This window comes from Macaca mulatta, chromosome 2 (genome assembly GCF_049350105.2).
Source record: "Macaca mulatta isolate MMU2019108-1 chromosome 2, T2T-MMU8v2.0, whole genome shotgun sequence".
NCBI classification, from domain to species: Eukaryota; Metazoa; Chordata; class Mammalia; order Primates; family Cercopithecidae; genus Macaca; species Macaca mulatta.
In genome coordinates, this window is record NC_133407.1 from 16,502,829 (window position 1) to 16,530,719 (window position 27,891).

General features: G+C 43.3%; 3 protein-coding genes across 6 annotated transcripts in view; 1 reads left to right on the forward strand and 2 right to left on the reverse strand.

The window, feature by feature from the left end:
• Positions 1 to 1,336: 1,336 nt before the first annotated feature.
• Positions 1,337 to 27,458, reverse strand: LOC114676224 (uncharacterized). Its single transcript, XM_077994089.1, has 5 exons — positions 27,228 to 27,458; positions 26,734 to 27,010; positions 10,898 to 10,970; positions 9,751 to 9,934; positions 1,337 to 5,665 (listed from the first exon to the last, which is right to left on the reverse strand). The coding sequence occupies exons 1-5, from the start codon at positions 27,456 to 27,458 to the stop codon at positions 5,657 to 5,659; spliced, it is 774 nt and encodes a 257-aa protein (XP_077850215.1). The 3' UTR covers positions 1,337 to 5,656.
• Positions 15,207 to 22,029, reverse strand: ZNF860 (zinc finger protein 860). Its single transcript, XM_028843613.2, has 2 exons — positions 21,868 to 22,029; positions 15,207 to 19,096 (listed from the first exon to the last, which is right to left on the reverse strand). Exon 2 carries the CDS (start codon positions 18,039 to 18,041, stop codon positions 17,379 to 17,381), a length of 663 nt encoding a protein of 220 aa, XP_028699446.2. The 5' UTR covers positions 18,042 to 19,096; positions 21,868 to 22,029; the 3' UTR covers positions 15,207 to 17,378.
• The window catches only part of OSBPL10 (oxysterol binding protein like 10), a 326,237-nt gene continuing 325,206 nt past the window's right edge, over positions 26,861 to 27,891 (forward strand). For all 4 annotated transcript variants that reach the window (XM_015132398.3, XM_015132400.3, XM_015132397.3 and 1 more), the window contains exon 1: positions 26,861 to 27,737. In XM_015132398.3, coding sequence (XP_014987884.3) covers positions 27,457 to 27,737 — 281 coding nt within the window. In that variant the 5' untranslated portion in view covers positions 26,861 to 27,456. The remainder of the gene's footprint in view (positions 27,738 to 27,891) is intronic.

The window sequence follows — 27,891 nt, forward strand, 5'->3', positions numbered from 1 at the left end:
GAGGCAGGAGAATCGCTTGAACCTGGGAGGTGGAGGTCGCAGTGAGCTGAGATTGTGCCATTGCACTCTAGCCTGGGCAACAAGAGTGAAACTCTGTCTCAAAAAAAAAAAAAAAAAAGGAATTTTGAGATGGGGAGATCATCCTGTATGATTGAGCGGGGGGCGCGGGGAGGTGCTAAATGCAATCATTAGTGTCCTTAGAGAGGCAGAGGGGAGTTTGACATACACAGAGAAGGCGATGAAGACAGAGGTAGAGATTGGGCTGTGGAGGTTACAAGAAATGTGGGCGGTCACCAGGAGCTGGAAGACATAAGAGATGGAGTCCCTTTTTGAGCCTCCAGAGGAAGTGTGGCCCCGCTGGCACCTTGATTTTGGACCAGTGATATTGATTTCAGACTTCTGGCTTCCAAAATGGTGAAAGAATACATTTATTATGTTTTAAGCAACATAAGTTTGCTTCAAACAAGTTTGGGGTAATCTGTTACAGCAGCCACAGGAAACTTACATAATTCATTTACTGATGAACATTTAGGATGTTTACAATAAAAGCCTGTAATATAACTTTACCCACTTGGACAATTATATTTGTAGGACAAATTCCAAGAACTAGAATATCTGAGGCAAAGCATATGGACGTGAAAACACAGATTTCATCAGGCCTAAAGAGAATATTTTATATATTCCAAATGGATTCCAGGTACTGTATGTCAAAATGTATACCTTTGAATTTACAACTTTAAATATGTTTGTTGGCTGGGCTCAGTGGCTCACATCTGTAATCCCAGCACTTCAGGAGGATGAGGTGGGAGGATTACTTGAAGCCAGGAGTTTGAGATCTGCCTGGGCCACATAGCGAGACCCCATCTCTACAAAAATAGAAATGAGAAAATGAAAAAAAATGTCTATAGAAGAGGGAATACCCATGAATAGTTAGGTTCATTTTCATAAAGGAAAGACAAGAAGGATGACGAGACTCCCAGATATCAACAAATACTGCAAAGCCACAGCAACAAAAGCATTATCGTACATGATTGTGGGTAAATAGCTTAATGGGGCAGAACAGAGCGCTCAGAAGCAAAGCTGTGTACATGAGAACTTGATATATGAGGCTGACACCACAAGTCAGTGAAGAAAGGCAACAGTGCCTCACTATTGGAGAAAAGTAAAATTAGGTCCTTACCTCATTCTGTGTGAAGGTGAATTTCAGATCAACCAAGATCCCATGGAAAGATAAAACTATAAAGTTAAAAAAAGAAAATGTAGGAAGAGTATCTTTTGGGGGGTAGAAGAGAGGTGGGGTTGAAGGATTTCTACAAGACTCAGAAACCACGAACAATTGGGTAAAAAAGTTTAATGGATTATATTACACCACAATTAAGAATTCATTTTTAATATGATATAATAGACAAAGATGACAATTGGCTTACAGAAAGGGAGATTTTTATATCATCAAAAAAGTAACAGAAATAATATCTAAAGTAAATCCAATAGAAAAATACACAAAGTATATTCAAGGGGAAATTGAAATGGCTAACATTGCTCAACTTCGCTGGATACCAAAATAAAACAAGACGGAGGGGTGCGGTGGCTCATGCTTGTAATCCCAACACTTTGAGAGGCTGAGGCGGAGGGATCACCTGAGGTCAGGAGTTCGAGACCAGCCTGGCCAACACAGTGAAATGCCATCTCTATTAAAAATACAAAACTTAGCCGGATGTAGTGGTGCTTGTCTGTAATTGCAGCTACTAGGGAGGCTGAGGCAGGAGAATTGCTAGAACCCAGGAGGTGGAGGCTGCAGTGAGCCAAGATGGCACCACTGCACTCCAGCCTGGGTGACAAAGTGAGATTCTGTCTCAAAAAAATAAAATAAAAAATAATAAAGTAAAACAAGACACAACTTAAAAGCCAAGAATATTGGGCGGGGTGCAGTGGCTCACGCCTGTAATCCCAACACTTTGGGAGGCTGAGGCAGCGGATCACAAGATCAGGAGATTGAGACCATGCTGGCTAACATAGTGAAACCCCATCTTTACTAAAAATACAAAAAATGAGCTGCACGTGGCGGCACGTGCCTATAGTCCCAGCTACTCAGGAGGCTGAAGCAAGAGAATTGCTTGAACCCGGGAGGCAGAGGTTGCAGTGAGCCAAGATCGTGCCACTGCACTCCAGCCTGGCAACAGAGTGAGACTCTGTCTTAGGAAAAAAAAAAAAAAAAGGCCCAAAACATTAAAGAGGCAGACAATACCAAGTTTGAGTGTCTAGAGAGCAGTATGCCAATACTTCTGGACGTCACATATACCCCATGACTTATTTAGCCCGTTCCTGGGTAAATGCTCCAGAGAAATTTGCTCACAGTCCATAAAGGGACAAGTCTACAGATGCTACATTCATTTCAGATTAATGTGGTAGTAAGACAATTGGAGGCATCTGAGCATTTACTGCTCAGGGAATGGATAATACTATGGAATAGATACAACCTGTGGAATACTTTCCAGCAGTTAGGCCCCTATGAACTAGATGTGCGTGTGCATCATGGGTAGATCTTAAAAATTAGTGTTGGGGGTGGGGGGCAAGGGGAGGGAGAGCATTAGGACAAATACCTAATGCATGCAGGACTTAAAACCTAGTTGACAGGTTGATAGGGTACTGCAAACTACCATGGCACATGTGTACCTATGTAACAAACCTGCACGTTCTGCACATGTACCCCATAACTTAAAATAATAAAAACATTAGTGTTGAGTGAAAGCAGCAGCAGATTAAGATCTATGGCGTGACACCATGTCTGTATGATTTTATAAAGATGCCAACCCAACCTATCCAAGGATACTTATTAAGTCCATCAAAGTGGATGTCTGTGGGGAGAAACATAAGTGGGAATTGAATTGTAAAAAATAAAACAGGCTGATGACGATAAGCACCATGAAACAAGGACTATAATTTACTCAATTTTATGCACCTATAATAATTCTAGCTATCCTTTTCTTTGGTCTAAAACATGGCCTGCATTGTTTTAGAGGCTCAGCCATACACTTGCAAATAACTGCGCATGTATCTGTCGCTCTGCAAGGCTGTCAGGGGCTCTCGGGCAGCCCACGTTTTCTTGTCTGTTGTTCTCTTGAGACCTGACACATAGCAGGTGTTCAATAGTTTTGTTGAAAGAAAACGCAGGACATTTTTGGAAACCAGTTTATACATTCCTCCAAAGCTTAGAAAAATGCAGAGGAACTGAAGAATGTGATGCCTGGAAACAAGATTTTCTAGTTCTCCAACCGATATCTTGAAGGCTCAAACTTGAAAAGCACATACTGTTTTTTGTCCCTGTTTTCTGACTCCCCTTTCTTGCCTTCTCCTCTTCATCCCTAGTGCTTAACAGTTGTCTTCCCCATCTGGGCAAGGGAGTCAGGTGACAGCAGAATTAATATGCAATCCTTCCTGGTAATGTAAGGGAAGGGGCAGGGGTTTGCCTATCACAGCAATAATCTAGCAAAAGCAGCCAGTACCACATGCTACTCCCTGCTGGAGGCCCTCCAGGTCCACACTGCCCTCAGGATAAAGTCTCCACCTGACACTCGTGTCCTTCCAGACTTGCTTCGGGCTCCAGACTTGGCTGTCGCCCCTCTAACATGATCTGCTTCTCTAACAAAGGGTGCCGACGTGGACACTCATTAATTTTTTAAATTCAATAAGAAATCATTTTAAATAATGTAAGTTAAAACTAGTAAGTAATTTTAAATGCTTTCTAGCACCTGTCTCCAAAGGTGGCAGTTTGTTGAGGACACCAGGTCCACAGTGCTAGGGTCTGCTGTTCCCTGCTGTGCTGTAAGTGACAACCCCATTTGTCTCACTTTCCCAAATCCCCCTGTTGTTTTGCAGAGAAAGACCTCTGTGCCAGGGTGAACAAGTCAGAAAGAGGCCTTAGCATGAGCCCCTGTTCTAGAACTTCCTACTTTGTCCCTCCAAATCCACTGTTCTCCCTTTTCCACCTTGCTCCCTGTCCTGGAGGCTGACCTCCAGGGACAGCCTTGGCAGCCCTCCTTGCCCTCTGTTCTTGACTGGGTTTGGCCAGGGAAGAGAGGCCCCCTCAGTGCTGACCACACACCGCGGTGCTCTGCAGAGCTACATGACCGCCGATGCCCAGGTCCACCTGAACCAATTCAATCCTTGCCCTACTTGCCCTCTGTTCCTGATCGGTTTTGGCCAGTGAAGAGACAAGAAAGAGGACTGTCCTGTTTCACTGTGCAGTCTGTTCCCTCCCAGGACCTTGAATGATACCACCCACTGGTATGTCCAGTTCTCAGGAACACCCTGTGTCTTCCGGGCAGTTTTATTTCTTGGTTGTTCTCGTCCTTTCCTGAAACTCAGCATTGGTTAAAGGCCAGCCTGATTCCCTAAATGTTCTCAGGAAACAGGATGGGATGGTTCAGGGCAAGTCTACAAATGGCTCTACTTTCCATACAGGGATCAGCTTTGCAAACCAGGTGCCTTAGGAAACCTCAGGGGAACTCCCCCTTAGCACTTCCCCTCTGGGGGCTACTTGCCTTTCACGTGTATGTGCATAGGAAGACCATGCTAATGACTCTCCCCTGAACAGAGAACACACACTCCCGGTGACCAGTGCTTTCTAACCTTAGCCAGAGAAGAGTTTGGTGTAAGTTTTGATTAACTGTCTTATGCAGTCCTCCCCAGCATTCTAGACATTCTGTTGATTCGTCTTCAATGACACTTGTGATTCCTCCAATTTACCACCCTGTGCCCCACTCTTGTGCCTCTGCCCAAGTCCTGACTGTGCTGTAACACCCCTTCCCACTTTCGTTGGGGCAGCTTCTGCTTTTCCCAGCTGGGAGGTCTGCCTCCTGCAGACAGTCTTCCCTGACCTAAATGAAGTCTAAATTAAACCCTCATCATAGCTGCTTCTCCCACTGTGTTGTAATGACCTGATTGTCTGTCACCCCCATTGAGACGAGAGAAAGTAAAAATTAGCCTGGACTATTAAAATCTTCCTTGGCCATTCATCAGGCTGGAATAAAAGAGAAAACCAGATTCAAAGTGAACAATAAATAATATTTCTCGCAAGGGGCATGCTGTAGTGGTAAAGGGTCACAAAAACCCCCTTCTTGGAGTGAGTAGTGTCTTCTGACTCACTGAGAAACCTTTCTTCTCTAGAATCCTAGACTATCAGAAACATCGCTGTTTGAAATGATGTTAGAGTGAAATATCTCACCCTTGCCTGGAGGATCTAAGTCACTGAGAGAGAAGCAGCCTTGATTTAAACCCTAGGGAGAGAGCTTTGGAGGAGGGGTTTCTGGACACAGTAGCCCACAGCTATGGATAATAGTCTTATTGCTTCCCAGCAAACACTTCATAGTGTTCCATTTGTTCCCAGCAAACTGCTTCATAGTCCAGAACTTAGGATGATACCTTTACATTTAGACCTATCTTGCTTTGAGTCTGTCAAAATACATTTCGCTTAAATTCCACTCTTCCCCATGCCCCATACTGTAATTCTTTTCTTTTCCTTTGTTTGGGGAGATACCCTATGGTTCTGCTGGTGTGTGGTCTTTGCAATGTGTCAATGAACATCACTTTGTAGGCTTTGTCAGAGTAGGCTTTGTTCCTGGTGGTCCTGGGTTGGTTGAGTGAGGACAGCAATTCATCATAGCACCTAAAACGCAGGATAAAAGAGAGAAGCAATTTCCGTTAAATGGGTGAGTAAATGAATGAGTGAGTAATGTTTCCCCCTAGATGGACTTGTATGAGCCAGGAAGTGCACCTAGGACCTAGCCAACTTGGGCAGTTTAAACTGGGAATCTGGAGTCAGAGCTGGGTTTGAACCCTAACCTGCCATTTATTAATCATGTGAGCAAAATGAATGTCTTACTTCTGTGAGCCTCAGTGTCCTCATCTCAAAATGAAGATGATATTTTATGAGCATAATAATCTTTCTTCTGCAGGGTTGCTATAATTGTCAGAAAAAAATTGTCCAAAAGTCGGGATTGGATAAAAGAGATTACTGGGTGTTATTTCAATTGAGTGGGGCCATTGTCCTGGGGACCCTCTGGGGATATCTGATTCCACAGGGGTGTGCACATTTCACTGACTTGCCATTGGCTAGGCTTTTTTTTTTTTACACTTGATATCAGCCAAAAGGCTGAGAAGCAGTGACTAGCCTTTTAAAAAATACAACTAACAGTAGAAATTAAGTTATAGAAAATTGATGGTAACAATTCCTGCTCATAGCAATGCCAATTAATTTTCTCTGGTCAAGAATATAAATCTCTGTAATTCAAATTCTTATGTGCACCAGTTTTTACATCTTACTGGATTCCCTATTAATTAATGAGTTGAATAAAACCCATAGCATGGGTTCATTTCACATTTGCACGAGAGTCATGATTTTACCTTTTGAAATTTTAACTTAGCACAATGAAGATTAATAATAGATGTAAAACGCTTATTGTACTAGAGACCCTCAAGTCATACCTATGATTATTATTTTATTGATAGACTGAGATGCCAGACAGAATACACCAACAGATCAGCAAGAGTGTAGGGGTTAAAATAGAGCCCAGCCTTACAGAGTAGGCCAGGGAAGGGTTGGAGACTGGGAAGTTCTCTTGGGACGCATCCAGGTTGAATGAATGTTTGCCCCTCATCTTAGGCATCGCTGCTTGGTTGCAAGCACAGAACCCCACCTGAAACAATGAGGGAGCTTATGCCATAAAGCACAGGTTGATCAGCCAGGCTTCAGGAAGAGTGGACAGACAAGAGCACCCCAGATGCCTTCACTCATCTCTCAACTCTGCCTGTTTATTAGTTTGATTCTCTGTCCTAGCACATTGACCTTGTCCACACAGCCAGGAACATGACTGCTAACGGCTCCAAGTCCCCTTCCCCAAGGCTGTTACCGCAGGTTAAGAACAGTCTTCTCTTCATTCCATTTCCAAAGATTTCCAGGAATGCCTCTAAGGGTTCTGGTTTGGAAAGCTGCACGTTTTGGAGTATTCAGTTGTGGCCATGGAAGGGAAAGGTACTTCCCATGTGAACCACAGTTTCAGGAAGAAGCGGAGAGTGCTGAGCAGAGAAGACAGAGTATTTTTTCTATTCCCTCTCAAAATTGGCTTGGAAATTGAAGTGTAACCTACCTAGAGCTGGCCAGATCCCATTGCAGTGCAGGAGTCAACGATGGTAAAGGGAGGAACAACCATCCAGAGGAGGGGTTGACAAACCGTGCCGAGGACAGCCCCGCGAGTTTGCACAGATGTTACAGAAATGCTTTTAGAGTGTGTTAGATAAATGATGGGTTCAAACAGATGCATTGATTATATGGGAGTCAGCGTGCTGGCCTCCTTACGATCTCATTTCGCCCTCACGGAAGCCCACTGGTGTGGTGAGGTGATCGTCATGTGACAGTGAAGGAGACTGAGGCCCAGAGAGGTCATATAGCTATGAAGTAGCAGAACCAATTGGAGGCAGTCTGATCCTAAACACTAACTGGAATGGACCTTTGGTCTTTAGCCCATATTATGAGCCGAACATGACTCTGATCTTAGTTTTCTCTTTTATCTAGAGTGCTAACTCTGTCATGTCATTCTGTCATGTCAGCATGACCATGCCACAGTGAAATTATGTGGAGAGAGCAGGGCTTTATACTTGTATAAAACCCAGGAAAATGAACGTTCATTTAGCACGTAGAGGAAGACAGCCTCAAATAGAATAAGCTGGTATGACTAAGAAAGAGGAAATGAAGGCTGACTTAGAAACATACAAGGATAACCACTGGACCATGAGACTCAGACTGGTTATCTTTGTGGCAAAGATCGTCTCCCTGTTATAGCCGAGGCCGCACCACTAGATAAAGTGAAAGGGGATTCGTTTTAGAAGAGGCTCTTATGAACATTTTGGCCCTGACCTAAGGCGAGGGAATCAAATGACCTTTTTAAGTTTCGTTTTTCAGGCCCGGTTTTGTGACAGCAGTAAAATGACTTTGACTGAGAGTTTAGAGAGTTTCAGCACAAAGCAGGATGCTCCCTACGTCTCACTTCCCCAGGCTGTGGGCATGCCTTGGAAAAGGTGATCCCTGACATCTGGGCATAGCAGAGGCAGCCATATTTTCTGAACCCCAAAGCAAAACTTATGAATGGCAAAGAATTTTTAAAAATGATTTTGAGGCCGGGCGTGGTGGCTCATGCCTGTAATCCCAGCACTCTGGGAGGCCAAGGCAGGTGGATCACCTGAGGTAGGGAGTTTGAGACTAGCCTAAAAAAACATGGAGAAACCCTGTCTCTACTAAAAATACAAAATTAGCTGGGAGTGGTGGCGCATGCCTGTAATTCCAGCTGCTCAAGAGGCTGAGGCAGGAGAATCACTTGAACCCAGGAGTCAGAGGTTGTGGTGAGCTGAGACTGTGCCATTGTACTCCAGCCTGGGTAACAGAGTGAGACCTTGTCTCAAAAAAAAAAAAAAAAAGATTATATTTTTATCTTAATATAATATAAATATATTTTTATATAATATATAATTTTTATATTAATATAATATAAATATATTATATTTTTATCTGAAAAGTCTCCCAAAACATAAATAATCACATTTATTGAAAAGAAAGAAAACAATCTGGGCCATGTTATCATCACTGACATAGGGGAATCAGGCTGGGGGAATGACTGGCAAGACAGGAAAGACTGATACCTTTGCCACATGCCACACCTGAGATTGCCACTGCAGCCCTTGTGCAAACTGTCCCTGGAGTTACAGTGATGCCCTCCAAAGAGCAGAGGGGAGATAGCTGATCAAGCTAACAGCAGAGAGGGACCAAGTGAAAACTAAAAGTTAGGCTCTCTTCAGGGAATTATTACTGTCTGGCTGATATAAACTTGTAAATTATGTCCCTCCTTTTTTCTCTTTTACACATCTTCAATCTTATGTGTTCTTATGAATGCAAAATAGCTAAATAGATTTTAAATATCCATTTATACTAAAGTGTGAATGATTGCTCTGAGCCCACGAGTGGATAAATTGTATTTATCCAAGATATCTGAAAAAGAACTGTCTTAGTTGGATACTCTCCATTAATGGTGCAGATCTACCATAGCCAAAGGGGGAAAAACTCAGTAGGGACAGAAAAACCAATAGACGTGGGTCTACAAGGAAAATGCAGAAATAGGAGATTACAGCTAGATAGGGAAAGGGCAGAGTTCTCAGTATGAGCAGAATTGATGGGTAGCCAATTGGCAACAACAGCTATAAAGTGGGGAATTAAAATGACTAGAGGACCATATTTGGTATGTAACCATCAAATTGCTTGAAAAAGATCCAATGAAAGGGACAGATAAGGATACTGGAATTTGATTATGGGGTTTGCTAGTGACAGAATGAAGTATCTCCATCACTGCAATCCCAAGTTAATATAGAATAGTTGTGAAGTTCCCTTTCTAAATTGTAAATAAGCCTGATGCTGGGGGACAACCATCTGCTCAAATTCTGACTAACAATTCTCCCTTACTAGCAAGAAATCAACAGACTCAGCACTCACGTGGAATATTTTGTGAGTGGTTTTCATTCAAAGGGTGAGTCGCCAGTGGTGAGATACGCTGACGGGGAGTATACTTTGATGCTGAAGCCATTCCTCATTTCTTCCCTTTCATCGGGGGCAAAAAAAAAAAAATGCTACAAGGAAAAAAAAACCCCAAACACTCCCTCACACTTCATAGTACTTTACCATTTACTAAGTAATACAACTCAAGATACCTTATTAGAGCCTGACAACAGCACCACAAAGTGGGTGTCGCCATCTTCTTTTTCAGATGAAGACACCGAGGCTATAGCTGGGCATGGCTGCTCACACCTGTGGCACTTCAGGAGGCCGAAGTGAGAGGAATGCTTGAGCTCAGGAGTCTGAGACCAGCCTGGGCAACAGAGTGGGACCCAGTCTCTACAAAAAAATAAAACAAAATTAGCTGGGCATGGTGGTGCATACCTGTATAGTCCCAGCTACTCGGGAGGCTAAGGTGGGAGGACTGCTTGAGCCCAGGACGTTGAGACTGCCGTGAGTTGGGATTGTGCCAATGCACTCCCACTCCTGCCTGGGCAACAGAGTGAGACCCTGTCTCAAAAACAAAACAAAACAAAACAAAACAAAAACACTGAGGCTCAGAGAGGCAAGTTGTCCCATGACAAGGAAGAGGCACTAACTTACAGCTGTTCCATCTTCCATCTCCAGATGTTTGCTTGATGAAATTTGTGGTAAGCAGACTATTTGATATGGAAAGTAAAAACACAACAAAACAAAAATCCTTCTTCTGCCTGTCATTTGCTAATTCACTAACTCTCTTTATCTCTTTAACAATGAATGATGTTTGGCCTGGAGCGGTGGCTCACGCCTGTAATCCCAGCACTTTGGGAGACCAAAGCGGGCGGATCACTAGGTCAGGAGACAGAGACCATCCTGGCCAACATGGTGAAACCCTGTCTCTACTAAAAATACAAAAATTAGCTGGGTGTCGTGACTTGTGCTTGTAATCCCAGTTACTCGGGAGGCTAAGGCACAAGAATCCCCTGAACCCAGAAAGCGGAGGTTGCAGTGAGCCAAGATTTCGCACCACTGCACTCCAGTCTGGCGACAGAGCGATACTCCATCTTGAAAAAAAAAAATGATGTTCGTAAATGCTCATAGGGAGACTATTAGGACTTAAACACTGCCTATTGACATTGTAATAGTCATACTTACAGGGCTCTGCTGTGCACATAAATCAGGCATGATTTTAAAGTCAGACATAATTTACTGTATAATGTCTGCTAGTAAATTTGAGCATATGATGATCTCAAATGTGTCTTGTCAGAAAGCAAGCCATTCAGCTGCAAGAAACATGCGGTATCTATAAATAAAGGCTCCCACCTTTGCATCAAGATGAATCTCCATGATAATTTCCTTTCCTCTGACTTCTCTCCTATTGTGAGTGGGGAGCCTTCTGGGAAGAAGGGTAGAAGCTTGGCTTTAGTTCTCCAAGATTCACAACCACATACCATATTGAATGGAGTGCTCACAAAACTGAACTTTCTACCTGTCCAAAGATAACCCGTCAAGTTTTTTTTTTTTTTATTTTTTTATTTTTTTAAGTTCTGCATTCTCTGGAGTTGAAAGGGGGATCTTTTTGCTGCTTTTTGGTCTTTTGCTTTCTTTCTTCAATAATTTCAACCTATAAAAATTGACTTGAATATTAGGTTTGATCCAAAAAGAAATATCAACACCTGGCAACAGCTTCTTTCTGAAATTCTCTTTTCCAGGACTGGGAGTACAGAGGTGTATTAGAGATTTTCTATAAGTGGTCTTTTCTCTTTTTAAACTTGGGGAAAGTCAATTCTTAAATCTGCAGATAAAAGCCTTAAGGTCCACTTCTCCCCCTGGCAATTTATATTTAAAACAACTTCAGATCCCACATAGGTTGGCTCATATTTAGATGCAGAGAATGGCTCATATTTAGAGGTTGAGAAACACTAAAGTGAAACACCCTCAATCACATCATTGTTCCCTTGCATTGGAGAGTTCAGAGAAATCAAGTCCTCTGGCAGATTGTAACAAAAAGTATGTTACAATTCTCAAATTTAAAATATTTCTTTGGACAGAAGTTTCTCTTTACAGGAACATTGAATTGTTTTTTTCCCCCTTTTATGTCTTTAGAATATTTTGTCCACTTTGGTAATCTTCCAATCTGGTTATTTGGGTTTACCTGCGGGGAAGTCAGAAGGACTAGTATTTTGCAAACCACTTAAAACCGCCATTGAAATGGCATCCAGTCAAGAACATTCTGCCTTGAAACTGGCAGCCCCAATTCTACCTCTAGCTCATAGTGTGACCTTGGGAGTCTCCTTTTTCTGAGTTTCATTTTCCTTCTCAGAAAAATGCTGAGATTAGATTAATCCTCCATTTCCAGCCCTCCACGGGGCATTTTGTCAGATGGCAAATCAGGAAGGGGAGATGTCATGGATGGTCATTAACGGTGGCTTTGCACTGCATTGATCACACTAACCACATGTCACTTCATCTCTGGACAGGGACTTCCTGCGGCTCTTTAAAAACCTGGGGTACTTGTTTTATGGCCTTTCAGGAGCCTCAATCTTAAAACACATGAATATCTAGATTGTTTCTTCCTTCAGCAGTAACATATCTGGTGTTTGTAGTACACTTTCAATTTATAAAGAATTTTCTGATTTGGTGTCTCGTTTAATCAAATGCTCATACTACTGTCACTTGAAGAAGGTGTATAGAAAAGACATCTGCACACCTACCCAAAAGCTCTTAGAACTATCACTGAAAATTCTCAGCAGGCATGCAGGTGGGCTGGCAGTCCCTCCCTCCCTCCCTCCCTCCCTCCCTCCTTCCCTCCTTCCCTCCTTCCCTCCTTCCCTCATTCATTCCTTCCTTCCTTCCTTCCTTCCTTCCTTCCTTCCTTCCTTCCTTCCTTCCTTCCTTCCTTCCTTCCTTCCTTCCTTTCCTTCCTTCCGATCCCTGACATAGGGAACTCATTCTCTAACATGAAGGCATACAGGACATTTGACCTCATATACCTTTTTCTTCTTTTTTAAACATTTGTTTTAGAAGTTTACATTTAATAAATTTCACTATTTTTTGGTGGACAGTCTATGAGTTTCGATGAGTGCCTGGAGGTCTTGTAACCACTGCCATAAGTAAGTTATAGGATAGTTCCATCACTCCACCCACCTTCAAAAAAATTTCTGTCTAGCTACCTCTTTGTAGTCAAACACTTGCTCCACTCTTAACTCTTGGCAATTACTAATCTCGTTTCTGTTCCTATAGTTTTGCCTTTCCCAGAATGTCATTATCAAGGAAATCATATAATGTGTGGTTGAGTCTGGCTTCTTTCACTGAACATAATGCATGTGAGATTCACTTGCAATGTTTCATGTAACAATAGTTTACTCTCATTTATTGCTGAGTATTCATTTATTGTATAAATGTACCATAGTTTGTTTACATTTTTAATTCATTCCCCAGTTGAGGGATCTTTGGGTTGCTTCTAGGTTTTGATGATTATGAATAAGGCATCAATAAACATTCACATACAGGTTTTTTTTGTACAAACATATGTTTTCATTATATTTGTATAAATATCTAGAAGTGGGGTAACTAGATCATATTGTTAAGTGTATGTTTAACTTTAAAACAAACTGTCAAACTGCTTTCCAAAGTGACTGTATTATTTTGCACTCTCACCAGCAATGTGTAAGAGTTCCAGTTACTCCACGTCCTCATCAGCACTTGGTATCCTCAGTTTTGGGGGGTGTGTGTGTGTGCGCGCGTAAGTAGTCTTGTTAATAGGTATGTAGTAGTATTTCATTGTAGTTTCACTTGTATTTCCCTAATGACTAGTAATGTTGAACATCTCTTGATGTGCTTTTTCGGACATCTGTATATCTTATTTGATGAAGTGAATGCTCACATTTTTTGTGATAAAAAAAATAAGGTTTTCTTCCTTCTGCATTTTGAGAGTTCTTTGAATATGCGGGAAACAAGTTCTTTGTCAAACATATGATTTGCAAATATTTTCCCCAGTCTTTGGTTTGCCTTTCATTTCCTTACCCATATCTTTTAAAATATTTTCAATATTTGTTTATTTTTTAGAGACAGGGTCTTGCTCTACTGCCTGGGCTGGAGTGCAGTGGCATGATCACAGTTCACTGCAGCCTTGAACTTCTGTGCTCAAGCAATACTCCAGCCTCAGCCTCTTGAGTAACTAGGACTACAGGCATGTGCCATCCACACCCAGCTAATTTTTTATTTAAAAACCTTTTCTGGGCAGGTGTTATCTTGCCATGTAGCCCAAGCTGGTCTTGAAATCCCAGCTTCAAGTGATGTTCCTGTCTTGGCCTCCCAAAGTGCTGGGATTACAGGCATGAGTCACCATGCCTGGCCAAGGTCTGTTTGTTTTTTGCATATAGATGTTCAGTTCCATCACTGGTTGTAAAGATCATCCAGGTGTGCTCAATGTAATCACAAGGGTCCTTATGAAAAATGCAGGAGGGTCAGAGTCAGAGAAGGAGAGGTAATGACAGAACCAGAGACTGGAGTGATGTCCTTGCTGAAAGGGGCCAAGAACCAGGAACTGAGGAATGTAGGCAGCCTCTAGATGCTGGAAAAGGCAAGGAAGAGATTCTCCCCTAGAGCCTCCAGAAACAACATGTCTCTACTGATACCTTGATTTTACCATGTAAGACCCATTTTTGGGCTTCTGACTGCCAGAACTGTAAAATAATCAAGTTGTATTGTTTTATAATAACCACTATGTTTATGGTAATATTTTACAGTAGCTATAGGAAACCAATATAAAAAGCTGCATTGAATTGCCTTTACACTTCTGTCAAAATCAACTGACTATATTCACATGAAACTATTTCTAGATTCTTTATTCTGTTCCATATTTCTATGTGTCAATACTTTTTGCCTACACAACACTGATGTATATTTTTTTTCTTTTTTTGAGATGGAGTCTCGCTCTATTGCCTAGGCTGGAGTGCAGTGGTGTGATCTTGGCTCACTGCAACCTCTGCCTCCCAGGTTCAAGTGATTTTCCTGCCTCAGCCTCCCCAGTAGCTGGGACTACAGGTGCATGCCACTACGCCTGGCTAATTTTTGCATTTTTTGTAGAGGTGGGGTTTTGCCATGTTAAGCAGGCTGGTCTGGAACTCCTAACCTCAAGTGATCCACCCACCTCAGCCTCCCAAAGTGCTGGGATTACAGGCATGAGCCACTGCACCTGGCATATATATATATATTTTTTTTTTAAGACGGAGTCTCGCTGTCTCCCAGGCTGGAGTGCAGTGGTGCGATCTCAGCTCACTGCAAGCTCTGCCTCCCGGGTTCACGCCATTCTCCTGTCTCAGCATCCTGAATAGCTGGGACTACAGGCGCCCGCCACCATGCCTGGCTAATTTTTTGTATTTTTAGTAGAGACAGGGTTTCACCATGTTACCCAGGATGGTCTCGATCTCTTGACTTCATGATCCGCCCACCTCGGCCTCCCAAAGTGCTAGGGTTATAGGCGTGAGCCACCGCGCCCGGCCTGGCATATTTTTTTTTAACCTGTCTTGAATTCTCTTATTTTCACCACTTCATATCTTCAGGATATGAAAAGTTCGTCAGTGGTAGCGAGAAGGATCCCAAAACATAAGGATCAAAAAATGGCAAGTTTCAGGATAGACATCTGTATTAGTTTTTTCCAGAAAGAAAGAACTAAAATTGTATTTGTTTGTAGATTGCATGATCTGCTGTGTAGAAAATCACAGAGTCAACCAAAATACTACTGGAACTAATAAACACATTCAGTGTATTTGCAGAATACAGTATCAGCACCAAAAATTAGTTAAATTTCCATACATTAAACAATTTTAAAAGAAAATTGAGAAAACACTTCCATTTGCTAGAGAACTTACAGTAAGAAATACTTAGGAATAAACGTAAAAAGGCGATGTTTGTACCTTAAATTCTACAAACATTGATCAAAATTATTAAAAACATATATAAAATAGAGATACAATCCCTATTGATGGATTGGAAAAATTAATATTGTTAAATGATTATATAACCCAATGTGATATAGATTCAACACAATACCCATAAAAATCCCTATCAGTTTTTGATAAAGAAACAAAAAACAGGCTGGGAAAAGTGGCTCACGTCTGTTGGCCAGGTTGGTCTCAAACTCCTGACCTCAGGTGATCTATCCGTCTTGACCTCCCAAAGTGCCAGGATTACAGGCATGAGCCACCCTGCCCAGCCCAATCCTCTTAATATAAACACTTTAATGCAATTAATGCTTGAACTCAATGTCAAGTCAACTCAAACTCAAGTCAATGCTGAATTGACTCTAATGTCAATTAATGCTTGATGGTTTGCTATACTCATTGCATTTGGAATAAGTATCTCAAAAATGAATTTTCTGCTGTTTCGCAAGGAGTGACTTCTGACTGAAGACCTTGCTATGACATTTGTAAGATTTCTGTCCAATATGGATTCTCTGATGTCTAATGAGGTGTGAATGTGAAGTAAAGGCTTTGCCACAATTATCACACTTGTGAGGTTTCTCTCCTGTATGAATTCTCCTATGTTTAGCATAAGATGAAGCTTGACTGAAGACCTCGCCACAATCATCACATTTGTAAGGTTTCTCTCCAGTATGAGTTCGCTGATGAACTGCAAGGTTTGAACGATGTCTGAAAAATTTGCCACATTTATTACACTTGTAAGATCTCTCTCCATTATGGATTCTCCAGTGATTTGCAATGGTTGCAGTGTTACTGAAGACTTTGTGACAATCGTTACATTAGTAAAGTTTCCCTATACCATGGATTGTTTGATGGTGAATAAGTGTTGACTGCCCACTAAAGGCTTTGCCACACTCATTACACTTGTAAGGTTTCTCTCCAGTGTGAATTCTAGTATGCCGTGTCAGGTGTGAAGCACGCCTGAAAGCCTTGTCACAAACCTTACATTTGTATGGTTTGTCTCCAAAATGAATTCTCCTATGTCTTTCAAGGTTTGATTTGCGACTGAAAACTGTGTCACATTCTTCACATTTGTAAGGTTTCTCTCCAGTATGAATCCTCTTATGTGTTTCCAGGTGTGATTTGTGACTGAAAACTTTGTCACATTCTTCACATTTGTAAGGTTTCTCTCCAGTATGAAGTCTACGATGGCATACAAGGGATGACGTCTGACTGAAGGTCTTGCCACACTCATTACACTGGTAAGGTTTCCCTCCAGTATGAATTTGCTGATGAACTGCAAGATTTGAATGATGTCTGACAAATTTGCCACATTTATTACACTTGTAAGATCTCTCTTTATTATGAATTTTCCAATTATTTGCAATGGTTGTAGTGTTACTGAAGACTTTGTGACAATCATTACGTTTGTAAAGTTTCCCTATACCACGGATTGCTTGATGGTGAATAAGTGTTGACTGCCCACTAAAGGCTTTGCCACACTGATTACACTTGTAAGATTTCTCTCCAGTATGAATTCTCTTATGTGTTTCAAGGTGTGATTTGCGACCAAAAACTTTGTCACATTCTTCACATTTGTAAGGTTTCTCTCCAGTATGAAGTCTATGATGACGTGCAAGGGTTGCTTGTTGATTAAAAACCTTGCCACATTCATTACACTTGTAAGGTTTCTCTCCAGTATGAATTGCCTGATGAATTACAAGGGCTGAATTGTGACGGAAGGTCTTACCACACTCATTACACTTGTAAGGTTTCTCTCCAATATGAAGTCTGCGATGGCATACAAGGGATGACGTCTGAGTGAAGGTCTTGCCACACTCATGACACTTGTAAGTTTTCTCTCCAGTATGAGTTCGCTAATGAACTGCAAGATATGAACAACGTCTAAAAAATTTGCCACATTTATTACACTTGTAAGATCTCTCTTCATTATGGATTCTCCAATGATCTGCAATGGTTGTAGCATTACGGAAGACTTTGTGACAATCATTACATTTATAAAGTTTCCCTACACCATGGATTGCTTGATGGTGAATAAGTGTTGACTGCCCACTAAAGGCTTTGCCACGCTCATTACACTTGTAAGGTTTCTCTCCAGTGTGAATTCTAGTATGTTGTACCAGGTGTGAATCACACCTGAAAGCCTTGTCACAAATCCTCCATTTGTATAGTTTCTCTCCAGTATGAATTCTCTTATGTCTTTTAGGATTTGATTTGTGACCAAAAATTTTGTCACATTCTTCACATTTGTAAGGTTTCTCTCCAGTATGAAGTCGATGATGACTTGCAAGGTTTGACTGTTGATTAAAAACCTTGCCACATTCATTACACTTGTAAGGTTTCTTGCCAGTGTGACATCTATGATGGCATGCAAGGTATCGCTTCTGATTAAAGACCTTGCCACATACATCACATTTATATTGTTTCCCTCCTAAATGAATTATCTGATGTTTCCTTACGAGTGAGCTACAATTAAAGGCTCTGACACTCTCATTATATTGGAAACATTTTTCTCTCATGTGTACTCCCTGTTTTTGTGTGAGTACTGACGAATGGAGGAAATTATTTTCATAGTTATTAGAAATATGGATTTTGGGACTAGAAGAAATTCTTTGGGACGTTGGAACCGAGGAAGTATCGTTGATAGACTTCTCAACTTGATTACCAACTTTCCCTTTGGTCTGAAATATGTGGAGTTCAGGAAGATGTGAACGAAAGCTTCATCCAAGCTGATCTTTAATAGGCTTGTTTCCAGCATGCCTTCGATCATATCTGTCTGTGCTATTTCTTTCATCTTCTTGCCACTGAAACTCAAAGTCATGAATATCTTTCCCAATTTCCTGGAAGCAAAAATCTCCAATGTGATGACTTTCATGTCTTTCCAATGTCCCCGTGTGGAACACTTCTGTGTTGCCTTGCCCTGTTGACGAGAACTTCTTCATCACGCATTTGGAAGAGATATCCACAGAATGCAGGTTCCTGTAGTTCTCCAACATCACGGCCCTGTATAAAGCCCTCTGTACAGGGTCCAGGCATTTCCACTCCTCCAAAGAGAATTCTATAGCCACATCCCTAAAAGTCAAGTGTCCCTGAGGAAGAGCCATGCCTGGCTCCTTTTCTTTCCTCTTCTGAGCTGCTTCCTCACGTAACATGAGTCTTTAGAAATCAATAGCGGTGCAATGTGACCTTCACTGAGGCGATCCGCTTCCGGGTCTGTATTAGTTATCTGTTGTCGAGAAACAAATTATCACAAACTTCGTGGCTTAAGGCAACAAACACTGATTATCTCACAGTCACTGTGGGTCAGGGGTCTGGAGGCAGTTCAGCTGGGTGTTCCTGGCTCAGTGTCTCTCATGGGTTGTAGTCAAGCTGTGGGTCATGGCTGCAGTCATCTCAAGGCTTGACTGGTGACAACCCACATCCAAGGTCACTCACATGGCCATTAGCAGGTGTCAGGAAATCTGCTTATAAGGTGACTGACACAATGACTGGCACACCTTCATGCCTCCTGCCTGGGCTATCCATTGATGGCCTGAGTATCCTTACGTCATGGCAGCTGGCTTTCCTAGAGTGACTGATGATAGAGAGAAAGCCAGGGGGAGAGAGAAAGAGAGAGAGAGCGAGAGTGAACACTCACCTCTTTATAACCTGATCTTGGATATGATATATCATGACTTCTGCCATATTGTATTCATTAGAATTGAGTCATTAAATTCATCCCACACTCAAGAGGGGAGGAATTAAGCTTCACCTCTAAAGAAGAAGAATCTATAGGCATAGCTTTGAAATCACTACAGTCTGCCCTCTGGCCACAAATTTTTTTATATTCCTCCCACATGTAGAACACACTCATCCTACTCCTCAGTGGCCCCCAGTGTCTCATCCCATTACTGCACTAGCTTCAAGTCCACAATCTCACCATCTGAGTCAGGTCTAGGTAGGAGAGGCTCCTCAGGTTAGTAAGTTTAGCTCCGTAAGTGCCGTTCCTCTGATCTGTGAAACTAAAGAGGGGTTATCTGCCCCTTCACACTCAAAACACGATGGTAAAGCAGACACAGGATAACTGGTCCAGATATTCTTGTTCAAAAAGGGGGAAACAGGAGGTGCAAAGCGGTCAGTGGTCCAAGGCAATTCTGAAAGCCAGTCAGGCAAATGTTGCAAGTTCCTTGATTAGGTCTCAAGGCCTGAGAATACTTCTCTGGGGTTCTTGGCTTCCCTCTCTGAACCCTTGGTTTTGCCCTCTTAATCATCCTTCCCTTACCACAAAAGGCAACATGTGTTTGCTCCATTTTCCTAAACCAAGTTTATAAATATTTTTTTCCTATGTTTTCCCCCAAAAATCTGATGGTTTTACATTTCACATTTTGGTTTTTGATCCATTTGGAGGTGACTTTTGCATAAAGCATGAAGTATAGGTCTTTCAATTTTTTGCTTATAAATGTCCGTCTTCTAGCACTGTTAGTTGAAATGTGGCAAAGTGACATTATTCCAGTTCCCAGACTAGGCTTCAGGATGCCCTTCCTGCTTCCTCTCTTTGGAACCCTCCCCATGCCATGAGAACAAGCCTGGGCTGGCCTATTAGAGGATGAGAGACCCTGTGGAGGAAGACAGCCCAGCCCGAACAAGGCCAGCCTAGTCCATCCAGCCAATGGTCCGACATGTTAGATCTAGCCAGAACCAGCATAGTAAACATTGATTCAGACTTTCTGGGGGTTAATTCTGTAGTACATGAGCCACATTTTTAAGTGTATGCAGCCTGACCCAGTCATTGGATCTTATTCTAAGGAAATAATTAATGGAAAAGGATATTTAAAGAACATTTCTCACAATAGTAAAAGCTTGAAATATGAGTGTTCATCACCAGTGGAATGATTAAATTAGGGTGCATATAGACAGTGGAATACTCTGAAACTGTTACAAATGGTGATATAGCTGTGAAGGAAATTGGCTATACTATATTCTTCAGTAAACGAGGTAAATTAGAAAGTATTATATGTTTTATAGTATGAACCTGTTTTTGAATAAAATAATATACAACTATGTCTCTACATAGAAGAGGGTCTGGATGAAGGGAAGGAGATGTGTATATATATATATAGTGTGTGTGTGTGTATACACATAAATATGGACATACATATATAAAGGTATATATATATATAAATTATTAGCAGTGGTTTAGAAATAATTTTTTAATTTTTTAATTTTTTTTTTTTTTGAGACAGGCTCTTGACAGGGTCTTGCTCTGTCACCCAGGCTGGAGTGTAGTGGCACAATCATAGCTCACTGCAGCCTCAAATTTCTGGGCTCAAGCAATCCTTCTGGCTCAGCCTCCTGAGTAGCTGGGATTACAGGTGCATGTGCCACTGTGCCTGGCTTATTTTAAAACTTTTTTTAGAGATGGAGTCTCTCCAGGTTGCCCAGGCTGGTCTGGAACTCTGGGCAATCCTCCCGTCTCAGCCTCCCACAGTGCTGGGATTATATGCATGAGCCACTGCACCTGGCCTTCAGTTTTTACTTTATAATTTTGAGTGCAAATCTTTGAAAGTGAGCATCTATTTAATAAAATAATAAAATAGGCCAGGCGTGGTGGCTCACGCCTGTAATCCCAGCACTTTGGGAGGCCAGGTGGGCAGATCACGAGGTCAGGAGACCTGACCTCATCCTGGGTAACACAGTGAAACCCTGTCTCTACTAAAAATACAAAAAATTAGCCGGGCATGGTGGCCGGCACCTGTAGTCCCAGCTATTCAGCAGGCTGAGGCAGGAGAATGGCGTGAACCTGGGAGGTGGAGCTTACAGTGAGCCGAGATCGCACCACTGCACTCCAGCCTGGGCGACAGAGTGAGACTCCGTCTCAAAAAAATAAACAAACAAAAAGACATTATTTCCATTTTGGAAAAATATTAATATTTATATATATATATATAGTCATATGGCAAAACTTCATACAACCCTTGTAGCTATTTGATTTCCTTGGATGTAACTCTCAGGGTAATTTTCTTTTTTTTTTGGATAAAGAGTCTTGCCCTGTCGCCCAGGCTGAAGTGCAATGGCAAGATCTTGTCTCACTGTAAGCTCCACCTCCCGGGTTCAGGTCATCCTGCCTCAGCCTTCCGAGTAGCTGGGACTACAGGCGCCCGCCACCATGCCCAGCTAATTTTTTGTATTTTTCATAGAGAAGGGGTTTCACTGTGTTAGCCAGGATGGTTTTGATCTCCTGACCTCGTGATCCACCCGCTTTGGCCGCCCAAAGTGCTGGGATTACAGGCGTGAGCCACCACGACCAGCTCTCTCAGGGTAATCTTAATGGAGCTGTCTATTCACTGGATAGTGGACGGTCCATACCTTAATTCTGGTATTTTCTTCTTCCCATTGGATGGTAAGGCTGCATGTACACATCACAGCTGAAGTTCAGGCAGCAAGAACACTGGACTTGGAGTCAGAAGGCCTTGGTTCAGCATCAGCTCCTCCTCTTTGAGTTTCTGTTTCTTCCTCAGTAAAACTGGGCTTCATTTGTCATGCAATAAACATGTATTGAGTATGACTATGTTCAGGCCCCGTGGCTGGGGGCTGGGGGCCCGAACATCTGTACTGCTTCTCTCAGAGTGGTAATGAGAGGATCAATTCCTAAATGCATAAAAATATAACAGGGAACGGAATTCCAGGCACTGAGTTGTGCTTTCTGCAGTTTCCTTAAGTAGAGGAAATGAAACTGGATTCATTACGAAGCAGTGTTATAATACAGTGGCTAAGAACTCAGGCTCAGTAACCAAATTGCCTAAGTTCAAATCCTGGCTCCACCAGAATTTGGAGGATGTTGCTGAACCTCTCTTCAATTCAGTTTCCTCTGCCTGTAAAATGGGAGTAAGAACTATAGATCTCCTCATGTGGTTGTTGTGAGGATTTAATGAGTCATTATGTGTAAAACTCTTAAAGCAGAGTGTAGCACATAGTGCTCAATATACATTAGCTGTTATTGTTATTATTTGGGATGTACAACACATCAGATCACATGTTTCTAACACAGATATGACCAAGTTGATATCAGAGAGTGATCTGGTTGTGATAATTTTCTCTCTACTTGTGGACAAGCTTCATTCCTGTCATCTGGCCAATGAAGTCAATGTCCATTCACTTACTTGCTGGTCCATGAACATCCTCCCAAGGCTTTCTAGCTAGAGGAGGGAGCCTCAGAAGCAACTACTGGAAACTCCAGACCAGCCCCCCAGGCCCATGTGGAGAAGATGGGGTAGTCAGCTCCCTACTAGGAACTACTGATTCTGTCCATTATTTCAAGAGGTATAATGTGTTTATCTTATTTCTCTAATCATGCATATCTTCATTCCCAAAATCTTTACATGGTCTGTCATGGCTGTTAGATTTACAGTCATTCTATTTACGTTTAAAATTGTTTTTCTTTCTTTCTTTTTCTTAAGACGGAGTCTGGCTCTGTCGCCCAGGCTGGAGTGCAGTGACATGATCTCGGCTCACTGCAAGCTCCGCTTCCCAGGTTCACGCCATTCCCGACTCAGCCTCCCGAGTAGCTGGGACTACAGGCACCCATGATCACGCCCGGCTAATTTTTCTATTTTTAGTAGAGATGGGGTTTCACTGTGTTAGCCAGGATGATCTCGATCTCCTGACCTTGTGATCCGCCCGCCCTGGCCTCCCAAAGTGCTGGGATTATAGGTGTGAGCCACAGTGCCCAGCCTAAAATTTTTTCTAAATGATTTATGCAATCTGGGTAAATTAAGGAAATGGTCCTTATATTGAGCATTTGTGTTTAGCCAATATTTTTTATTAAAAAATTTTTTTTTGAGATGGAGTCTTGCTCTTTTGCCCAGGCTGGAGTACAATGGTGTGATCTTGGCTCACTGCAACTTCTACCTTCTGGGATCAAGCAATTCTCCTGCCTCAGCCTCCTGAGTAGCTGGGACTACAGGCATGTGTGACCACGCCCAGTAATTTCTGTAGTTTTAGTAGAGACAGGATTTTACCATGTTGGCCAGGCTGGTCTTGAACTCCTGACCTCAAGTGATCTGCCCACCTTGGCCTCCCAAAGTGCTGGGATTGCAGGTGTGAGCCACTGCGCCTGGCCTAGCCAATATTTTTAATCATACAGAAAGTGCCTTTGCAAAATTATGACAGTAAAAAAAATCTGACATAGCTGATTCCATCTTGCTTCTAACCTGTAAGCTGTCCTCATTCATTCCTGGGCATAGGCCACAGCTAACTTGGGAGGAATTTAGTTCATAGTCTAACCCTAAAGCAAGGATTGTAATATTCCCTTTCCAAAACTATTCCCTCCTTGTTTGAACACCAAACTACCTTTGTAACAGGATTAAGAGAGGTCTGAACTTTGCTAAGATAAAGGCATAGTTAAATGATTACCTGCCATTTTTCCAGAGGTCACAAGATTTCTAACCTCTCCATCACTCCTATAGATAACACCACTATTGTAAAACTTAAGATTTGTGTTTGAGGTATTTTTCACACCCTGCATTCTGATGGACCAGTTGCCACCACCCAGTCTGGCTCATCAGGTCCTGTGGCCCTTACTCAGGAACTGACTCAGTACAAGAAGACAAACTTCAACTCTCTATAATTTCATCCCTGACCTAACCTATCAGCATTCCCCATTCCTTAGCCCTCTGTCCACCAAACTATCCTTAAAAGAAAACCTTAGGTGGGCCCGGTGCAGTGGCTCACGCCTATAATCCCAGCACTTTGGGAGGCCGAGGTGGGCGGATCACGAGGTCAGGAGATCAAGACCATCCTGGCAAACACGGTGAAATCCCATCTCTACTAAAAATACAAAAAAATTAGCTGGATGTGGTGGCAGGTGCCTGTAGTCCCAGCTACTCAGGAGGCTGAGGCAGGAAAATGACATGAACCCGGGAGGTGGAGCTTGCAGTGAGCTGAGATCGTGCCTCTACACTCCAGTCTGGGCGACAGAGTGAGACTCCAGTCTCAAAAAAAAAAAAACAAAAAAAACAAAAAAACAAAACCCAAACAAACAAACAAACAAAAAAACCAACAACAAAACAATAGGATCTGAATTTTCAGGGAGATTGATGTGAGTAATAACACACTCCTGTCCTCCAGCTTGGCTGGCCCTACAATTGTTAAATTCTTCCTCTATTGCAAAACCTTCATTGGCTTTTCTGGGTAACAAGCAAGATGAACCCGCTGGGCATTACAATATGGATTTCAAATACTTTTTGCCAATTTATTATGTATTTTTCAAATTGTTTTTCAAACATAAAGACTTTTTCCTCTCCAAGGATAATTCTGCAGGTACCTTTTCCCTATTTGCTATACTAGGGTAGGTCAAGGAAAGCTTTCTGGAAGAAGTGACTTCTAATCCATAATTCCACGGGTGAGAAACACAAACCAGGTGAAGAGAGCAGGGAATAGTGTTGCCAGCAGGGGGGAACAGCATGTGCTTCATCTCTCTGTCATGATACAGCCTCTACTTTCAGCACATCTGCTCCACTCACCTGTTGCTACTGAGTTGGACATTTTTGATCCCATATGGCTGGCTTGCCCTGCCCCATCCTGGCCTTTACTATTCCTTTTAGCTTAGTTCCTTCCTCCCTTGAACTGATCTATCTCAAGGGTCTAATTTTTTAGTCCAAGGTGAGAATTTGTTGTGTTAGCTCATCCAGTCATAGGTTGGCTGCGTAAGGTGGAGTAATGGTGGCATAGCTTAGGTAATATGAAATAAAATGATGACACTTCTCCTCTTTTAGCAGGAGCTTAAGGTGTCAGTCTCCAATAAAAAGGCATGTTGTTTTGGTACGTAATGACTGACCTTTATAGTTCAGGATGCACCTACTTTCCCACCTTCAGTCTATATGTCAATGCAGGACTCAATGAACACTCATATATGATCAGTAAGTTAGCTTAGACAAAGCTATGCTGTGGTAAAAAATAATGCTAAACTCTCAATGGCTTCAAACAAACATTTTGTGCATGTTACTTGGCCAACACTAACTGGCTTAGGCTCTGCTGTATTCCACACCTTCTCACTCCGGGTCGCAAGCTTAAGGAGAGTCCTTATCTGGACATGCTGCTCTCCCCGTACAAGGAAAAGAGAAAGATGGTGGAACCACATGACGGCTCTTAAAGCTTATGTTTGGAAGGAGCATTCATTACTTCTGTTCACATTCCATTGCTCAGAGCAATTCCATGGCCAAGCCTGAGGTCCACGTGGAGGAAGGATACTCCTTCCATAGGAAGCGCCAGCAAATATTTTGAACAAATGAACATTCTTGCCTAGTTTATCACAGCCAGTATCATTTGTCCCATTTTGCAAGTGAGAAGACTAAGGCTAAAAAAGGTAATTTAATCAAAGTCATAGGTTAGAATTCAGCTTGAATGGCTTCAAAGTTGGTCCAGGCAATCTCTTTTTCAGATTTTTTTTTTTTCTTTAAACACTATGTAGGCGCCTGGAATTGTAATTTACTCAGGGACACAACCACTTGCCTTCGGCTCCAGAAACAACTCCGTGAAAATCTCTAGAGCTAAACCACCCATGAAATCTTCCTGGAAGGATGTGAAGCTACAAAGGGGTCAGGCTGGGGGAACTGTTCCTTTAAGAGCTGAGTCTTCCATTTAGTAATTTTTTAAAACTGTTGAAGTATTTATCTGCTTGATGGGTTTGTAGATCCTTTGGACGGAGATCACCTATCATCATCACCTTTTGTTTTGTGTGTGTGTGTGTGTGTGTGTGTGTGTGTGAGAGAGAGAGAGAGAGAGACAGTCCGAGTTCCTCAAAGATTTTTTCTAGGTAATTTTTGATACTTCAGATTGTAATGGGTATCTATATTCACAAAAATTATTAGTGCGGTAGAAAGATATCTTCAGGTAGGAAGAGGGGCGCAGAAGTTACAGCCAACACAGAGAATCCTTCAATGTTTGTAAATATCTGTTAATTTCCCTTGCCTCCGGAGCAGTTTTCCCGGTTTCAGAGCCTCTGTTACCAGGTGCACGTGCAGTGTGATAACAATGGATAAGTTTTGACTTGCCAGGTTTATGCGTGTCATTCAGGGCAGGGGATCAGGGTTAGGCCAGTGAGTGACCTAGGACACTCAATTTAAGGAGGCACTCGCACAAACCTGAGAGTTCGCGCGCCTCACCCCAGCCCAGTCCTGTGTCTGTTAAGCATTTATCATAATCCTGCTTTATGAAAATGCGCGGCGAGCTTACCTGTGAGGATCACCTGCCACTCCCCTCCTCCGCCAGACAACGCGGAGGGCCTCCCTGCCCTGTGATTTTGCTCCGCCGGTGACAATTTCCAGGTTACTGTGTAGGAGCGTCTGGCGCAGGATCGTGTGCGGAAGACCGAGGGAGGGAGTGCGCGTGTGAGCCTGTCAGGCCGGGCGGGTCCATATCCGGGTGGACCGGGTGGGTGGGGCTGCCCCTCCCTCCACGTCCCGAGGTGGATAGGGGGTGGGGAGTGACGCGCAGAGATTCCCTTTCGCCCCTTCGGATCCAAGAGAGGGTGGTAGAAGGAATGCGTGGGTGACTCGGCGTGGATTTAGGGCGTGCCCACCTTGCAGATCGGCCTCCTAGAGTGTCCCCAGGGCCTAAGAGGCCGCAGGGACACGAAGGAAGAGAAGGAAGAACCCGAAGAGGGCTCGCTTAGCCGGCCACCCGCTCCGAACTTGCCCGGGAAACTAGTGCGGAGGGAGGGGCCGGGCCCTGGCCGCGGCGGGAGGAGGGGCGGCCGCAGCTGCATCCAGCCCCGTTGGCTTCCTTCCCAGCTCTCCTTCGCCGCCTCCTCCTCTTCCTCCTGTATGAGTCAGGCATTTCCCGGGGATTTGGAGCAGCCACGCGCGGCCCGGGCGCCCGGAGCTGTAGCAGCAGCAGCAGCAGCCGTGCCGGGGCCGCCACAGCGGCGGGCACCCGCGTCCCGGGCGCGCACGGACCATGGAGAGGGCAACCCAGGGCACAGACGGCGGCGGGGGTAGCAACAGCAGCAGCCGCAGCAGCAGCCGTGCTACCTCGGCGGGCTCCTCGCCCTCCTGCTCTCTGGCGGGCCGGGGGGTCTCCAGCCGGTCTGCGGCGGCCGGGCTCGGCGGCGGGGGCAGCCGCAGCAGCCCGGGCTCTGTGGCCGCTAGCCCGTCCGGGGGAGGCGGCCGCAGGAGGGAGCCGGCGCTCGAGGGCGTGCTCAGCAAATACACCAACCTCCTCCAGGGCTGGCAGAACAGGTAACCTGCCAGCCGCCCGCGCCACCGCGCGCCGCTGTGTGTGTGTGTGTGTGTGTGCGCGTGTGTGTGTGTGCATGTGTGTGTGTATGTGTGTACGCGCGCGCGCGATTGTGCCTCCAGCGAACCGGGTGATGCCTCCCAACGGTGCCCTTCC